The sequence below is a fragment of the Miniopterus natalensis genome, chromosome 4, assembly GCF_054644295.1.
Source record: "Miniopterus natalensis isolate mMinNat1 chromosome 4, mMinNat1.hap1, whole genome shotgun sequence".
Lineage (NCBI taxonomy): Eukaryota > Metazoa > Chordata > Mammalia > Chiroptera > Miniopteridae > Miniopterus > Miniopterus natalensis.
Genome location: NC_142084.1, coordinates 98,749,155 through 98,764,965, shown reverse-complemented (window position 1 = coordinate 98,764,965; position 15,811 = coordinate 98,749,155). Strand labels below are relative to the sequence as shown.

The 15,811-nt window shown below is 57.4% G+C and overlaps 1 protein-coding gene across 2 annotated transcripts in view; it reads right to left on the bottom strand.

Moving 5' to 3' along the window:
* Window positions 1-15,811, bottom strand: part of GNA12 (G protein subunit alpha 12) — a 44,419-nt gene that overhangs the window by 13,582 nt on the left and 15,026 nt on the right. The window contains exon 2 of one of the 2 annotated variants that reach the window (XM_087817026.1): window positions 7,087-7,302. The exons of the other annotated variant lie outside the window; for it this stretch is intronic. Coding sequence (XP_087673152.1) covers window positions 7,087-7,302 — 216 coding nt within the window. The remainder of the gene's footprint in view (window positions 1-7,086; window positions 7,303-15,811) is intronic. 2 annotated transcript variants of the gene reach the window in all.

Below are 15,811 nucleotides of genomic sequence, written 5' to 3'. Positions count from 1 at the left end.
CCAGGACTTAAACACAGCGTCTGTGGGGATCCTCTGAGGTTTAGGGTTAAAGCGTCTTTTCCGGAGGCTTCCGTTTGCTCCTACCAGGCATGCGGCGTGCTCCCTGCCCAGTGTCACTCAGGACTAAAGTCACAGCACTGGGTCCTCGCACTGCCCTTGTGAATCTGGGCCACAGTCCCCAGGAGCCAGCCCCCAGGTGGCACTTTCCTGCTGCGGGTTTACTTTGGCTCCTCTTTCCCTCGGAGGGCCCACCTCACTGCAGGAGTGTCTCCTAGCAGATCCTCAACTTTGCCACCTTCCATTTCCACCTCCTCTTGACCCCAGAGTACGTTGAAGTTGGAGTGGAGGCTCGTGGTCCAGACCAGCAACGTCTCAGGCAGGGAACAGCTGAGGGCTCTGCTGACCTGAGGCTCACCCGGGATTTTCATAATCCTGTCGGAGCCTAGGTGCTTTCAGAGAGGAACTTTCAGCACTTAAAACTATTTTCAACATAAGTCTCTGGATAACTAGTCCCCGTAACTAGAAGTGGGAAATCTTACAATTACTACTTTAGGATAAACTCTTCAGAGAATGAGTTGCTGCCAGAGGACACAACACTTTCCATCTGACACAAACGAGATGGCGAATCCTTTACCCTCCCGCTACCCTCCTGAGACAGTTCCCCTCCCTGCCCAGCCAGCCCAGGGCGCTACTCCAGGCGACACCAAGTTGCCTCGCCGCTGCTTTAACTGGCTTCTGGGTGATTAGCGGCAGGCCAGTGACCTATTTCCTCCCCACGCCACGCTCTGCTGGGCCAGCCGGCCCCGCCGCTCGCCCGTGGTCTGCGCAGATGCGGCGGTTCACACGCCCCCTGTATCAAGCACCTTCGTCAGAGGTTGCGGGTTCCCCCTAATTGTCATTTGCCTTTTTAATTTTCTTTATGCCGACTTCTGCTGGACCAAAGCTAAAAATGTTTACTCAGTCAGATCTGTTATTTCCCCCTTAGCATTTCTGGCCTGGTTATCATGTAATATTCCATTATCGATCCCAGTATATGTCACTCCCACCCTGGGCCTCATGTCACCGGCTTACAAACCCCCGGACACAGGCCTACAGCAACGTTCCCGCGGGGTCTCTGCTGCACGCACGGCGCTTCTCCCCTGCAGGAGCGGTTCTGAGGTCGGTAGGCCTGTAGTGCTGCTCATGATTAATGAAGCCGAGGGGAAAGGCGAGGTCGCGAGCAGGCACACAGACGCTTCTCCGCAGACGGGATCCAAGAACAGCAAGCACTGCCACTTCCAGCTTCCGTCCTCAGGCAGGAGCCCCCCAGAGGACACTGAGTGCCACCCCCTGAGCCAGGACCCCCAAGCCGGGACCCCCCTGAGCTGGGACCCCCAGAGCTGGGACCAGGACCCAAACAAACCCATGTCTCCTGGTTCTAACCTTGGCCAGGAGCTTCGTCATGAGCTTCGTCCCTTTGGCAAGTGGTCTCACTGTCAACGAGGGTCTCTTCTCAAGCCCTCCCACGCCAGCAGCAGGTCTGAAGGCGGCTGAGATCCCCATTATCAGCGATGAAGTTCATTTAGTTTGAAAGGTTAAAAGCTCATACATACATGGTAGCAAACCCAAACTGAGAGAGTAACCTCTGATCTTCTAGCACCTGAAATATAACTGTATTTTCTCCAGAAATTATTCACTGGCTTCTGACATTGCTGACCTGTCCTGTAGGATAAAACAATGCACTCTTCATGTACATGTACACAGACATGTGCACACTGGTGCATGTATATCTAACTATATGTGTTTAGATAAAAACCTGTGGTACCTCCACACCATGAAATACTCCTCAGAAACAAAAACATACGTACTATTGGTATGTGCACCGACCTGGATGGATCTCAAGGGCATCAGGATGAGTGACAAATGTCAACCTCAACACATCACATACTATACGGCTCCATTTATACAACATTTGCCCAAATGATAAAGTTTCAGAGATGGAGAAACAGTGAGTGGCTGGCATGGTGAGGGATGGTGTGGGGCGGGGGGATCAGGAGGGAGGCCTCTGAGGTGGGGACACTTCTGTGTCTGGATGGCAGCAGTGGGTGCACAAATCCACACGTGAAGAGACACGCACACGCACATGGTACGTGGCTTCATGACGCTGTAGTCGTGCAAGATGCAACCACTGGGGAGACTGGGAGAGGGTGCAAGGGGCCCCTCTGTGCTACTTTTGCAATGTTCTGTGAATCTACAATTATTTCAAAATAATTTTTTTTAAAAAGGTGAGCGGCTCTTTCCCAGAACACTCTTTCCTCCCTCCCTTTCCCCCAGGCACCTAAAAAGCCTGCTCTCCCAGCTCCTCCAGGAAGCTTTCTCAGATGCCACTCGGGGAAGCCCCCCGAGATACGGCTAACGTCAGAGGCTTAGCCCGCTCGGGCAGGGGCGCCTCTGCACGTGGCTGCCGCTGTGGGCCTGCGCTGACTGCCCAGGCTCTCGACACTCAGCCTGCGGAAAGGAGGGAGCCGGGCCCAGGTGTCCCGTCACCGTCAGAGCGCGACCCAGAACTCAGTCCCACGGCTGCACCTAACCAGTGAGAGCAGGAAACGTAGCCTGGCTCCATGGCCGAACTCTAACCTTGGTTACCACACGAGAAGGGGAAACAAGTGCGGGAGAACCAAGGACCTGCTGCAAAACCTCTGCGACCACCTCACCTACCCACCCAGGCTGCCCTCTGTCCACCGGCCCCTCCCAGCTCCGTTTTCCCCCTCTCCCACGCAGAATGCACATGCTCATGTATACGCGCGTGCACACAGGCAAACGCACACAAGCAAACGTACGCGCGTACACACAGTATGCACATACACAAACACATGTATGCAGGCTCACACACACACAGGCAAACACATGCACGCACACAGACACACACGCACATACACAGGCACCCCCCCCCCCCGTTCACTTATTTACTGCCCGTCTCCGCCTGTCAGACCATCAGCTCCACTTGGGCGCAGACTTGTTTTTGTTTGTTTTCTGTGATTTCTGAGGATCTGTGAGTGTCTGACACATGGTGTCTGCTCCACAAATATTTGCTGAATGAATGAATTCCATGAAATTAAAGACACATGACCGAGAGCACAGTTGTGAGGTGTCTCCATTACCACATATAATACTTCTTCGAGTATATATTATGTGCTACCGTGTCTCCTTCCTCAACAAAGAAGAGTTCAAATCACTCACAAAACCCACTGTGCGCTCCCAGGGGCTGCACCCCTAAGGACCACCCCTGCCCCCTATTACCTCTGGCAGCAGCTTGCATCTGCAACAAGGCACCAGCTGAGACCTCCCCAAAGATGTGGCCACGTGACCACCCTCGGGTGCTGAGCTTCACCAGGACTGTTGGATAGTGCTGGCAGGACATCGCCCTAAAAGGAAGAGGGTAGACTCCTCCTCTGCACCCCCCTGCTGTCTGGGGGGCACCAGAGCGCCACGCCTGAGGGAGGAGCCAGGCAGCAGGGCCCTGGGGAAGGTCTGCAGAGACCCACCCTGTAGTCCCTGGACTATCTCTGAACGTCTTCACAGGGGAGAGAACAGTCCCTGCTGTTCTGGGTTTTGCATCACATGCAACCAAATCTCACAGCAACGGTGCAGACACCCGGCGCACTTCCATCTGCCACCGGCAGCAGCCACCACTGTTTCCAAGCAGAAAGTCTCTGGAATGTTCCAGACTGCACCATAAGAAACACCAAGGCTGCAGGCACCGTCCTCATCACAGTTCCTGGGGCTCTCCTGTCTTCTTTACTCTGAACCGTTAGATTGCAGTATTTTATAGGGAGAAAAGAAGAAAAAGATGACAGCTAAAGCCAGGGGCCTCGGTAAAACTCAGAGGGCAAGGAGGTGGCTAGCCTAATTAACACCCTCCAGAGCCAGTGGAAAGCTCTTACGTTACCCCACACAGCCCGTGGACAGAGCTGTCCTTTGCCAGGCAGGCTGCTACTTCCAGTCTTATTCCCAATCAAGCAGCTGCCACAGAACTGTTCCCAGAGTAGCTGAAAGCGACCACTACAGTCAGCGTCCCTCCTAGAAGCACAGGGACCAGGCACAGAAAGGGCACCGTGCCCTTGCAGTATGTTGCTTTGTTTCACGTGGCCTCCCAGGAAGTTACAGAACGTTACTGTCCTGCTATAAATCACCCCACTTCCATCTAGCCCGGCCCTCCAGTGTCCGAAAGTTTGGGGAGAGTGTTTGGAAACTCGATTAAAATAATAGCAAAAGCACAGGCAAGTTTCCAAAGGCGCGTTAACCTGCGAGTCAGGCCTGTTTGAAAGTGATGGGCTTGTTGTTTTCTAAGGAGCTGTAACCACCACACAGCGTGAGCGGTATTTGTGTCAGGAATGCAGAGGAGCATCTGGGGCACTTCACACCAGGGCCGCACCGGGAGGGGGGCCGTCCAGGCCAGAGCGCGTGCACGCCGTGCCTCTGTGGCCCCGACAAAGCCCAATCCACGGGGGTGAGGGAGGGGAGATGGCAGGGGCCGGGCCCAGGACAGCGAATGCGGTAACTGAGTGCTTCTGAAGCCTGGGCATCACTGAGGCTGGGCAGCACATGTGGACTCGTGTCAGGAGCCAGGCCACGAATCCCAGTGGTTCCTTCTGTAATGAGCCCGCTGCTCGTCAGCTGCAGGCTGATCTCACACAGCTTCCCACTCCCTGGGCCCTTCGGCAGCAGCACCCACCACCACGATGGGTGCCCTCCTCCATGCCCACAGCTCAGCCCGCACAGCCGGCCTTTCCTAGCAGTCTCTGGCAATGCCACAGAGGCGATTCCTTTGAACGCGATGGGAAAAATCACTAACGGCAGAATCACTTGATGTCAGAAATGAAGAGACACTGTGCTCTGAGCACAAGCATCCTTCTCTGCTGGTGTCTCCAGATCCACCTGCCTTTCCAAGAACACACCAGGCTCCGCCACCTCGAAATAAAAACTGAATGGATGTAAAAAAGGATTCACTAACATCCAAGGAGCATGAAGCACAGCATCAGAGGAGAGGAAACAAAGAGCTCACCTGCCCATGGGCACCTGTGCCAAGCCTCCCGACAGCTGAGCAAGTGAGCACTCAGCATGTGCCCTGGCAACGGGAGGACAGGTGAGGAGCGCTCCCAGGACAACTGTCCAGTCCTCTGAGCAGGGAAGGTGCCCTAACCCTCAGCAACGATGTTACATGGAGCTGATCCGCTTGGAAAGCAGGGTGAGAAGCAGCCCTGACCTATAGTGAGAAGCAACCCTGACCTACAGCAACAATGTTGTCACGTGGAGAGAGAACAGGGTGAGAAGCAACCCTGACCTATAGCAACAATGTTGTCACCTGGAGAGAGAGCAGGGTGAGAAGCAGCCCTGACCTACAGCAACAATGTTGTCACGTGGAGAGAGAACAGGGTGAGAAGCAACCCTGACCTATAGCAACAATGTTGTCACCTGGAGAGAGAGCAGGGTGAGAAGCAGCCCTGACCTACAGCAACAATGTTGTCACCTGGAGAGAGAACAGGGTGAGAAGCAACCCTGACCTATAGCAACAATGTTGTCACCTGGAGAGAGAACAGGGTGAGAAGCAACCCTGACCTATAGCAACAATGTTGTCACCTGGAGAGAGAACAGGGTGAGAAGCAGCCCTGACCTATAGCAACAATGTTGTCACCTGGAGAGAGAACAGGGTGAGAAGCAGCCCTGACCTATAGCAACAATGTTGGCACGTGGAGAGAGAACAGGGTGAGAGGCAACCCTGACCTATAGGAACCATGCTGTCACATGGAGCCCATGGGCCACCAGCTTAGGGAACAGATGAGCAAACACCGGCTCCACCACTCAGTTAATTCGGCATCTGGTGGCTTCCCAGCCACTCACACCGCCCAATAATGAAGACGACGATGACCTAGATCACAAGCAAAGAGCTGTGCAAAAACCCAGTAGCAGTAAATCATAAGATACGCTGAGGTCAAGTCTCAAAACCATTTCTGCCCTGGTTCAAGTTCTCAGTGTCCTGACTTCTGAAGAGCCCCTGCCTGGCCTGCGTCCCCTCCAGCGCGCCCTGCACGCCTGCACTGACAGGGATTTCTGGAAAAGTTGCAAATCGGATCATTATTTTGGTGCTTTACACACTTCTATGGCTTCTCTGTACATGGGGAACTCCACTATGCCCAGCATGGCACGCGTGGCCTCAGCAAGTGCTGTCACCCCCCGCCCCCAGCAGGCTGCAGGCCCACTCCAGGGTGGCACAGGGGTGGAGGGTTCCCCAGGCCTCCCCACCCCTGCACTGGGTTTTCCTGGCCACCCTGCCGTGGCCTTGTCCTGGCACCGTCACTCCCAGCCACAGGGGAATCCAGACCCTAGGTGACCGAGCCCAGAGGACCTGGAGGCGTGCAGAGTCACAGCTCAAAGGGCATACACTCTCCCGCCTCGTCGTCCATCCTGGGGCCTGGTGGGTGCTGAGCCACCAGGTCCCTCTGTCAGGTAAGTGGGTCTAAGCTGGGGTTGTCACTGCGAACAGAAGCACACCGTGGGGTGCACGGCTCTGCAGGGCCCTCCCTCCTCTCCAGGGACAGCACCCAAACTTTGTCTATAGATTCATAACCTGAATGAACCTAAATGACGAAGACGACTGACTGAGCGTTTTGAAACGTTAAGACCTAAAGTGAAAGGAATAGGAACGGAACACCGGGGAGGGTGCAGAGCAGCGCCCGAGGTGCCGCCCTGAACACATCCCTGCCCGAGGGCGGGCTGCACACAGCCAGGGGGCAGCTGTCCCCAGAGGCATTCACTTCCCACTGTGGCGAGACCTGAAACCTTGAGCTCCTTGAGTCACCTGGTCTTCAACCCTCTAGAGCCCTTCACAGTCCTGAACAGAAACACCGACTGAGCCACACGAGTTCACTTGGCTCCCTCTCGGGCCACTGAGAGAGCTGTTTGCCTTTGTGATATCTTTTTAGGTTGTTGAATTTTAGGATTTAAAGGGACTCCCAGCCTTCCTGTACTTGTACAGTTTTCAAGGTCATCCACCAAAGGTCAGAATCCACGGGTGAAACCACCGCGGCCAGCAGGAGGCTCACTCACCAGCTGGAACTCGCTCCTGCGGCTGAAGGCCTCCTGGATGCCCGAGTCCCCCCAGAGGGCGTGCAGGGCGGGCACGTACAGCTGGAAGGTGGCGGGCTCCACGGGCAGCCCGGCCTTGTTCTCGAAGGCCATGAGGAACATGCCATGCTTCTCGTTCTCCGAGTGCTGCCACGGGATGCCCAGCTTGTCCCGCGCGTCCACGAGGACCTTCGAGCCCTGGGGAGTGACAGAGAGGAACAGGGTTTAGTTGTGCTCCAGAGACGAGGCCAGAGCGGAGCCTCCGTATGGGTGGCGACTGTTGGACAGCAGGACATCTGTCCAACGTGCCACCAAATGTTCTCGAGCTGTCTGGTGAGGGTGTGGATGCCCCAACTCCTAGGAAGGTGACTGTCACAACGCGTAGTTACACACCACGCGCAGCTGTGCCCTTTGCTGCCCCTCACCTGGGGAGGTCCTGGGAGGGACACGCCTGGGGGACAGGGTGGCAACAGATGTGGCAAAGCCGGCGTTGGAACCACGCCAGGAAGCGACAGGGCCTGAACGACCACTCCCAGCCCCACCGCTGTCGTCCCCGGGACCCGCGCACCAGGCCCTGCGAGCCGGAGGACACAGGCAGCGGGGAGGGGACAGGCTGGACGAGACACAGGCGAGCGGCTGCCGCGGAAACGAGCGGGAATCGGGGTCTGGGTTCAGTGCCACCGTGTTTGTAATGATAGGAAACGATTCTTCGTGCTTTTCCTCACTTCCTCATGGTTGCAAATAAAGGGAGCGTTTTCCTACCGCAGACAGTGGGGCGGGGCAGCCGCCCTAAGCGGCCCTGGGACAGCAGCCCCCAGACCTGCGGTGACAGCGGGCGGCAGGCCGGTCTGCACTGCGTCCCGGGGTCCTGCGCTCCTCCGAGGGGAGGTGCACCCTCTGGCACCGTCCATCCCTCGTGGGGGGACAGTGGCCCGTCTGGGACAGCTGCCACCACGGCCCCGGACGGGAGCAGAACTCGCTGCCCGGCCGGCGCTTCCTTAAAGACACCAATCAACCCCAGCCTCACTGGCCAGACGCCACATCAGCACCGGCCCCGTTTCCGGCACACACCTCACTCGTGTGCAGCTGCCGGTCACCCTACAAATCTGCTTCTGACACGGGCAGAGGAGGGACGGCTCCGCCGTCCTCGTGCTTTGCCGGAGCGTGACCTGCAGCCCAAACCGCAGGGTCCATGGGAGCAGCGACCAGGGCCTCTCTCCCTAGGGCCGCAGGCCAGCCTGACGGGTCAGAGGGCTCGCTCCTCGGGGTCCACTTGTCTGCCATGGGTGATGCGCCCACTAGTGATCCCCAGGAAACGGTGAGGCTGGGAACCCTAACCCGAGACAGCCTCTAACTGCACCTGAGTGAGTGACATCCGAGTGACCACAGTGATCAGGACGTCCAGAGGGAAACAGGACAGAGAACCCCCAGCTCTCCTCTCTGCCTGCCCCTGGGTCCTTCCCACCTCCCCACTTTCTCTGACGACGCTGAGACACCCCCCCACCTGCCCGGAAGGACAACGTCAGGAAGGTCCAAGGATCCCAGACAGCTGCTTCCTATTGTCCACATCACCCACAACAGAGGTGTGAGCACAGAGGGGCCACGGTTCTCCTGGGGGAGGTTCCCGGCCAAGGGGCACAGCACCTTAGAGAGCCTCAGAGAAGGGCTCCCGCAGTCCTGGCCAGAGCAGCCGGCCCAGGGTCTCAGCCTACCTGCCCCAGCCGGGTGACCACGCCCAGCGCGTGATGGCCCTGCCCGCACGGCTCACATGGCACCCGCTCTGACGCGAGATTCCTTTCACACATTAAGGTTTAGTTTCACGGGGGCACAGCCTCACCCAAGGTTAAACTGAGCGTCTGCGCCCGGAGGCAGGAACCCAGACCGACGCAGACGCCAGGCGGCCCCTCGCCAGGACGGCTCTGAGTGCACGGCAGGCCTGCCTCCCCTCATCACTGGGTGAACGTGGGAAGCAGCCTGCGTCCCGCTGCGCACCCCCACCCGGCAGCTGGAACGGGTGCACGAGCTTCACCACGCGAGGCAACTCTCTTTAAATCCTGGGAAACGGGTAAAGCTGTGACGAACTCTGAATTGCACCAGTTAGCTGTAGTTCATTTTTTATACCTGCTCACCTCCCTCGGAGGAAAAAAGCATCAGGAAAGAAGATGTGTCCGCCCTGGTCAGCGTGGCTCGGCCTTCAGAGCGTCAGCCTGAGCACAGGACCTCGGCTTGGTGCCCGGGCAAGGCCGGGTGCCCGGGCTGCGGGCTCGGAAGGTGGCCAATCGGCATCTCCCTCACATCGATGCTTCTCCCTCTCCCTCCCTCACCCCTCCCTTCCACTCTCTCTAAAAATCAATGGAAAAAATATCCTTGGGTGAGGATTTGAAAAAAAAAAAGAAAAAAAGTTTCTATTTTGTTCTTTTAAATTACTGTCATCAAAACCCACTCGCTGAAGCTTTGCTCTGAATTTCCAAATGGATCCAGGGGTGTTTTCAACTTTGGGGCATCTGCTAAAAACCAGAGTCCATTTGTTCCTTTTTAGCAAGAGCCGGGGCCCCCGGGGGGGGGGGCAGGGTCACGGGACTTGTGCAGAGAGGGCAGCTGCCCCCAACCATCACTCCAGGGCTGCTAATGTCCTCAGGGCGAGAGGCTCATTAGAGGTACAATAGGAAAAAACCATCTTGCCCCAATCATTTCCCAACAGAAAACCAATTTCCTAAAATACGAAAGCCCCAAATTCCTAAAATCCACGCACACGCAAAAGAAAAAGAAATTCAGGCAGGAGACAGTTGACTTCAGTCTTGCTGGTGGCTCTGAGGAAGCCCCTCCCCGCAGCAAGTGCTGCCCGAGTATTTTTTCCACAATGATACATTTTATCCAGTCACCCGAATGCAGTCAGAGCCCGATGACTTCATCCCAACACTATGTAACACTTTAAACTGTTCAAAGGACACGTGTTTAAGACAACTTGTAAATCCAGCAATTTAAACTTCTAGTCAAAGAACAGATTCCGTCTGCTGGGGGTGTCGATCTGGGGGGTTTCGGTTTTACTGGACGAACACCAAAAATCACAAATCCTGTTATCTCATTTCAAAACACATCTTGTGAGCTTCCCCGCGAATCAAACCCAGTCTTCTTAGATTAGCCGCCTTACTAACCTCCCACAGCAAACACTGATGCGCAGGTAGGCAAGTGCCCAGCAACTGGATTAGCCGCTTCTACAGCGTCCGTTACACCGAGGCGAGGTCAGGCTGCGAATGTTCACCCGCCAGGCCGCGGCGCGTGCCTGCGGAAAGCTCTGCGTGTCTCCAGGCCCGCAGGCTGGGTGTCTGCCTCTGGTCACCGTCCAAATAAAAGACATGTGCCAGGAACGTAAACAGGGCGCGTTTCTGTCAGTCAGCGAGCCCAGCGGAGAGGCAGACGCGCTGCTCGGCTCCCGACCTTCTAACACGGAGGCTGCACGAAAAGGGAGAAAGGAGAGCGGGCAGGGGACAAACGGTGGCCAGAGAGGGATGGCAGACGGGTGGCCTCCCGGCCCAGGCCCCGCCCCCGCCCCCCAATTCCTCATGTAGCCCCGGGGAACAAACACCTCGTTCCAACGGGACAGGCTCCTCGACACCTGCCTCCTCTGGGACGTCATCCACCTGCAGCGGCACCGCGGGCCAGCCCGGCGGCGGGCGGCACAGGCGTCCGCGGGGCCTAGTGCACAGCGAAGCATCCCGCTGACCGCCGGCACCGTGTGCGTGCGTGTGCGTGCGTGCGCACATTCACCCGTATCTCTACAGATTCACCCATGTCTGTTTTAGTTAAAACAGAAATGCTACGAAACACTTACCTTTGCTGTTTGTAACTCACTCAGGTGTTCGCCATTATATGGTTTCACTTTCGAGTGCTCACTAAATCATTTCGCAGCGTGGACCTGACGCGGAAACACTGAACTCGCACCCTGACCGTGTCACCCGTGTGTGGTGGTTACGGTTTTCCCCTTGGAATGATACTTAGTATTTATTTATTCTTAGGTTTCTTTAGTGATTTCTGTGCTCCATCACCCTCGTACCATGCTTGTCTCTATGACATTAGTGAAACGTTTAGTCGAAGTCGGTTCCGGGGCTCGTCGGAGCCTGGCCCCGGGACAGCGAGAGCGGGCTGGTCTGTGCGGGCCGCTCCCTGGCTCCTGGCCCTTCCTCCTGCTCAGAAAGCAGCAGACCTACACTGACCTGCGAGGATCCCGCATTTCTGGTTCTCTCTAGAATGCTTTTTCTAAAAACAGTAGTTAAGTCTAGAAGTAGGGATATGCTGAACGCCCGGCTAAGAGGAAATTTAATGAGTTCAGACCCTGCTTTACGGTGAAAACCTTCATCACACGCAGGGTCTCAGCAGCACGGCCGAGGCCCCGCCTCCGGGGCTGTGGGCAGCGGGACATGGCCCGTCGGACTGAGATGCGTTACAAATTCACGCTGGATTTCAAAGACTCCACGTGAAAAATAAGTGAAACTATCTTTTAACTTTTAATACTGATCATGTGTTGAAATGATAACATTTTGGATATTTTGCATTATTAAAATACATAATTTTACCTATTTCTTCTGCCTTCCCCAGTGGGGCAATTTACAGCAGGGATGCGGCTCACAGTCATTTCTCCGGGCGGCACTGCTGTATGGGAACAGTTCCTAAGACGAAGTCTGTTTCTTTCCGATTACAAACATTATTTTTAGTGTAGAAAATAGAGGAAACATAGAGCTACACAGAGAAGCAAGTTAAGCCCTTGGTAACAAACATCGTCACCAAGAAGTAACTTCCGTAACATCTCAGGACAGGACGCCTCATTCGCTTCCTCTCCGGTCTCCGTCTGCACGCACTATGGCTCTGCACCAGCCTCAGCGGACGGCTCAGTGGTTAGAGCGCCCTGTACTTCACGGAGCGGCCCCCGATGCTTCGCGCACCCACCGGGCCCCTCACACAGTCACGGTGACGTTACGGACGCTGTTCCCTGTGCTGTGACCCACCTGGGCTGCTCCGTAACCTTGCCCGCTGGTCTGCTCCGTCCCTTCACCTTTCCACCTGGCCCCAACCCCCTCCCGTGACAACCGTCAGTTTGTTTTCTGTTCTCAAAAATATCACTATTGCTCAGCCGGCGTGGCCCAGTGGCTGAGGGTTGACCTGTGAACCAGGAGGTCACAGTCAGGGCCCAGGCCCGGGACGCGGGCTCGATCCCAGTAGGGGGCGTGCAGGAGGCAGCCATCAGGACTCTCACGTTGATGTTTCTCTCTCTCTCCCCCTCTCTCTAAAATCAGTTAAAGTATATTGTAAAAAACATCACTATCTGATAAGAAATAACTTTTCTACATCAGGAGTAACTAACATCCCCGAATGCTGCCAGTCTATCCGAGACCGGAATTCTCCCTCCTGCGTGTCATGAACCCTGGGCGGCTGCTGCCCCGCCCCTCACCAGGGTTCCTGCGTCTCCTGAGTGTTTCCCCGTCTCCACACTTGTCCCCTTCGGTCTGTTCTCAAAATGAGTCACCATCGCGTTCCTCTGTTCAAGCCCCGCCTCGGCCTCCCTCATCCGAGTAGAAGCCGGGTCCCCGCAGAGGCCCTGCCACCTCTGACCCGAGTCCTCCCTACCTCCCGCCCCGCTTGCCCCAGGGCCTCTCTGCTTCTGCCCGGGGGCCCTTCCCTGCTGGTTCCTGCTGCCTGAAACCCGGCTGCCCCAGAACCCTCCTGACTCACCCCCTCGGCTCCCGAGTCTCTACTCAAAGGTCAGGGTCGAGGTCTGTCCTCAGCCGTCTCACCCACGATCGCTCCCACTGCAGGCCCCCCGCACCCAGCTGTCTGCTTCTACCTCCCCCGGGAGTGGAGCCTCTGAGGGCAGCTCCTTATCTCCCGCGTTCCCAGGCCCGGACAGGACCCGATCTGCTTGGTGATGCGGGCGTCCGGGTCTCAAGTCCCTCACGGGCCACGCAGGGGACAAGCCGCTCTTTCTACCTCTCAGGCTACAGAGAGGACCCTGAAGGCCGAAGTAGAGGTGGTGCCGTAACCGCCAAATCCGCCTGGTGCCCAAGTGGACCCCCAGGACACACACCAAACACCCCCAGTCACTTCAGGGACTTCTCACTGGAAATCGGAGCCCACGAGGAATCACTGGGGAGGCCAAAAAGTCAACACGGGTCCATGCTTTACTTGGAAGCGATTGGCTGTGTAATGGGTTTTTAAATTCCTTTTAAAACTATTTCCTTTTTGTACATCAAAGATAAAGGAGAAGCCTGTTTACAGGGAAAGTTCAACCGGAGAAACAGCTCCACTTACTGTGCAGGTAAATTAACCCGGCGCGCGACTGACCTCGCTCAAGCAGGAGCGGCAGTCACAGCGCAGCCCTCACGGTCAGTGCGGTCAGTGCGGTCAGTGCCACGCCTGACTCCTGGAAAGCCCCCGGGTCCCCAGCAGCCCGGCAGCGGCCCCCCCTCGGCAGACACCAGAGCGAGGCCCCTCCCTGTGGGGACTTCTGGCACCGAAGGGCCAACCCCGGGAGAACAGCTCTGCGAAGCCCGAGCCCCGTGTCTCAGGGCAGCGGGAAGACACAGGAAGACAATAACCACCCCCCCACGGGCTTCCTTCGGAGGCGCTTAGCCTGGGATCCTGGTAACAATGACAGTGATCGGGATGAGACGCCGGGTCCCAGCGACAGATGCCGCAGGCGCGGCAGGAACAAGGCACAAGGAGGCAGGGAGGGTGGCCCTGGCAGGGAGGCGGGCGCCGCGAGCCGGGCACCAGGAGGAGCGCACTCCCGCACAGCCCCCGAGGGACCTCATCTTCCCCCGGCTAAAGGAGAGTCGAATTTGAGAAGGAACAGACCTGGGCTCCTGGGCTGGGCTCCCAGGGGTCAGGTGGCAACTTCAGACCCAGAAGGGAAGGCTCGGGCCCACCCGGCAGGGCGGCCCTGGCTCACTTATGAGCGCTGCCCGCGGCGGGGCCCAGGACAAGCAGAGGTGTCCCGGGCTCCGAGGGAGAGCACACTGGCCGCACCACTCAGAGGATGTCACGGGACGGGCGTGAAAGTAACTTCCACCAAACGCCTGCCGACTTCTTCAGAAAGCGCGCGGGAGACTCGGAGAAAACCGCGCGCCTGCGAGCGCCCTGCCTGACCTCACGCGAAGTGACAATGCCTCCAGCCTGGGCATCGGCAGCCCGGTGGCATGTGTGGGGCTGGTGCTCCCCTCAGAGTCAGGCCTGCACCCAACCACCTCCTACACGACGGCCCCAGGCCCCTCACTTGGCCTCTGGGACACCGAGGGACACCCGACACGGGCCACAGACGCGCAGTGACTGCGAGGGGGCCTCCGGGAAGCTCCGAGCACTGCCGGCCCCCACACGTGGGACGGCGAGGGGCCTGTGACTCAGCAGGCGCATCCCAGGCGGTTCTCCTGGGGGCCGCCCGCCGGCGAGGGCCTGGACTACCCGCCCTGGACTCCATTTCCAGTGCTCGGCACGTCAGCAGCCGCCTCCTCAGGACGCACATCTGCTTCTCTTCACAGTTCCGGTAAACCGCCCAGGCGGCGTTTCTCCAGCTTACTTTCTTTTTCTGTTGAAGCCACAGAGACACTCACACAGTCTCCAGGCCTCGGGAATCTGCTCAACCCGGGTGGCTCCTGCTCCTGGTCCCTCGGGCCCAATTTCTACGACTGCACCCGGCCCGAGCCCCGGGAATGCACCAGCACTGACCACGAACTGCAGAGTCCGTCGAGATGACGTGGGGTGGGGAGCCCAGGAGCAAACCAGAGACCCCACCACGGGACCTCCCGGCCCTGCCCAGAACCAGGCCCTCAGCCGCCCAGGGCCGGGGGCAGGTCAGCAAACGAAGGCTCGCAGGCTGACCCTCCTGCCCCCAAACATGGACACTGAACCCCAATTGAGTGAAATACGATCCTCCAAAAAGAATGCCACTCTTGTCAACAGTATACCTGGGGTGCAAAACACCAGCCAGCCGGCCCTCCGTGCCGCAGGCCAGCCCACCCTGCCCCACCATGAGGTGCCCGGTCCCTGCTCTCGCTGCGGCCACCCTTCCCCTGCCCATCCCCACCTACACCCCCACTTAGGACACTGAGCCCTTAAAAATCTTAGAGAGTGGATCTTTTCGCTGCCCTATGAAAACTTCCAATGGCTTCCCGCTGCCTACAGTTTTTTTTTTTTTTTTTTTTTAAATATGTTTTTATTGATTTCAGAGAGAGGAAGGGAGAGGGGAAGATAGAAACATCAATGACTGATCAGCTGCCTCCTGCACGCCCCCTCCTGGGGATCGAGCCCACAACCCGGGCATGTGCGCTGACTGGGGATGGAACCGTGACCTCCTGGCACAGGGACAATACTCATCCCGAGCCGCGTTGCCTCCAGTCTTAAATGAGGGATCCGCAGCAAGGCCCACAGGACTCTGCGACCTCCCATCCCTGCGGCCCCATCTCTGACCACTCCCCCCACTCCCCACGCTGGCCTCCCGCTGTCCCTCCTGCCCCCAGGCACACCCGGCTCTGGGCTCTGCAGTCAGGGTGCCTCTGCCTGGAGCCCTCCTACCCAGGCGTCAGCTGTGACCCCCTGGGGAACCTCCCCACGGACTCTTCCCTAACACCTTTCAGAGATGGCATCGCAGCCCCCCCAATGTAGTCAAAACCCCCCGATCACTCGCCTCCTGCAGAAACGCTATCTATCTAAGTGAAGG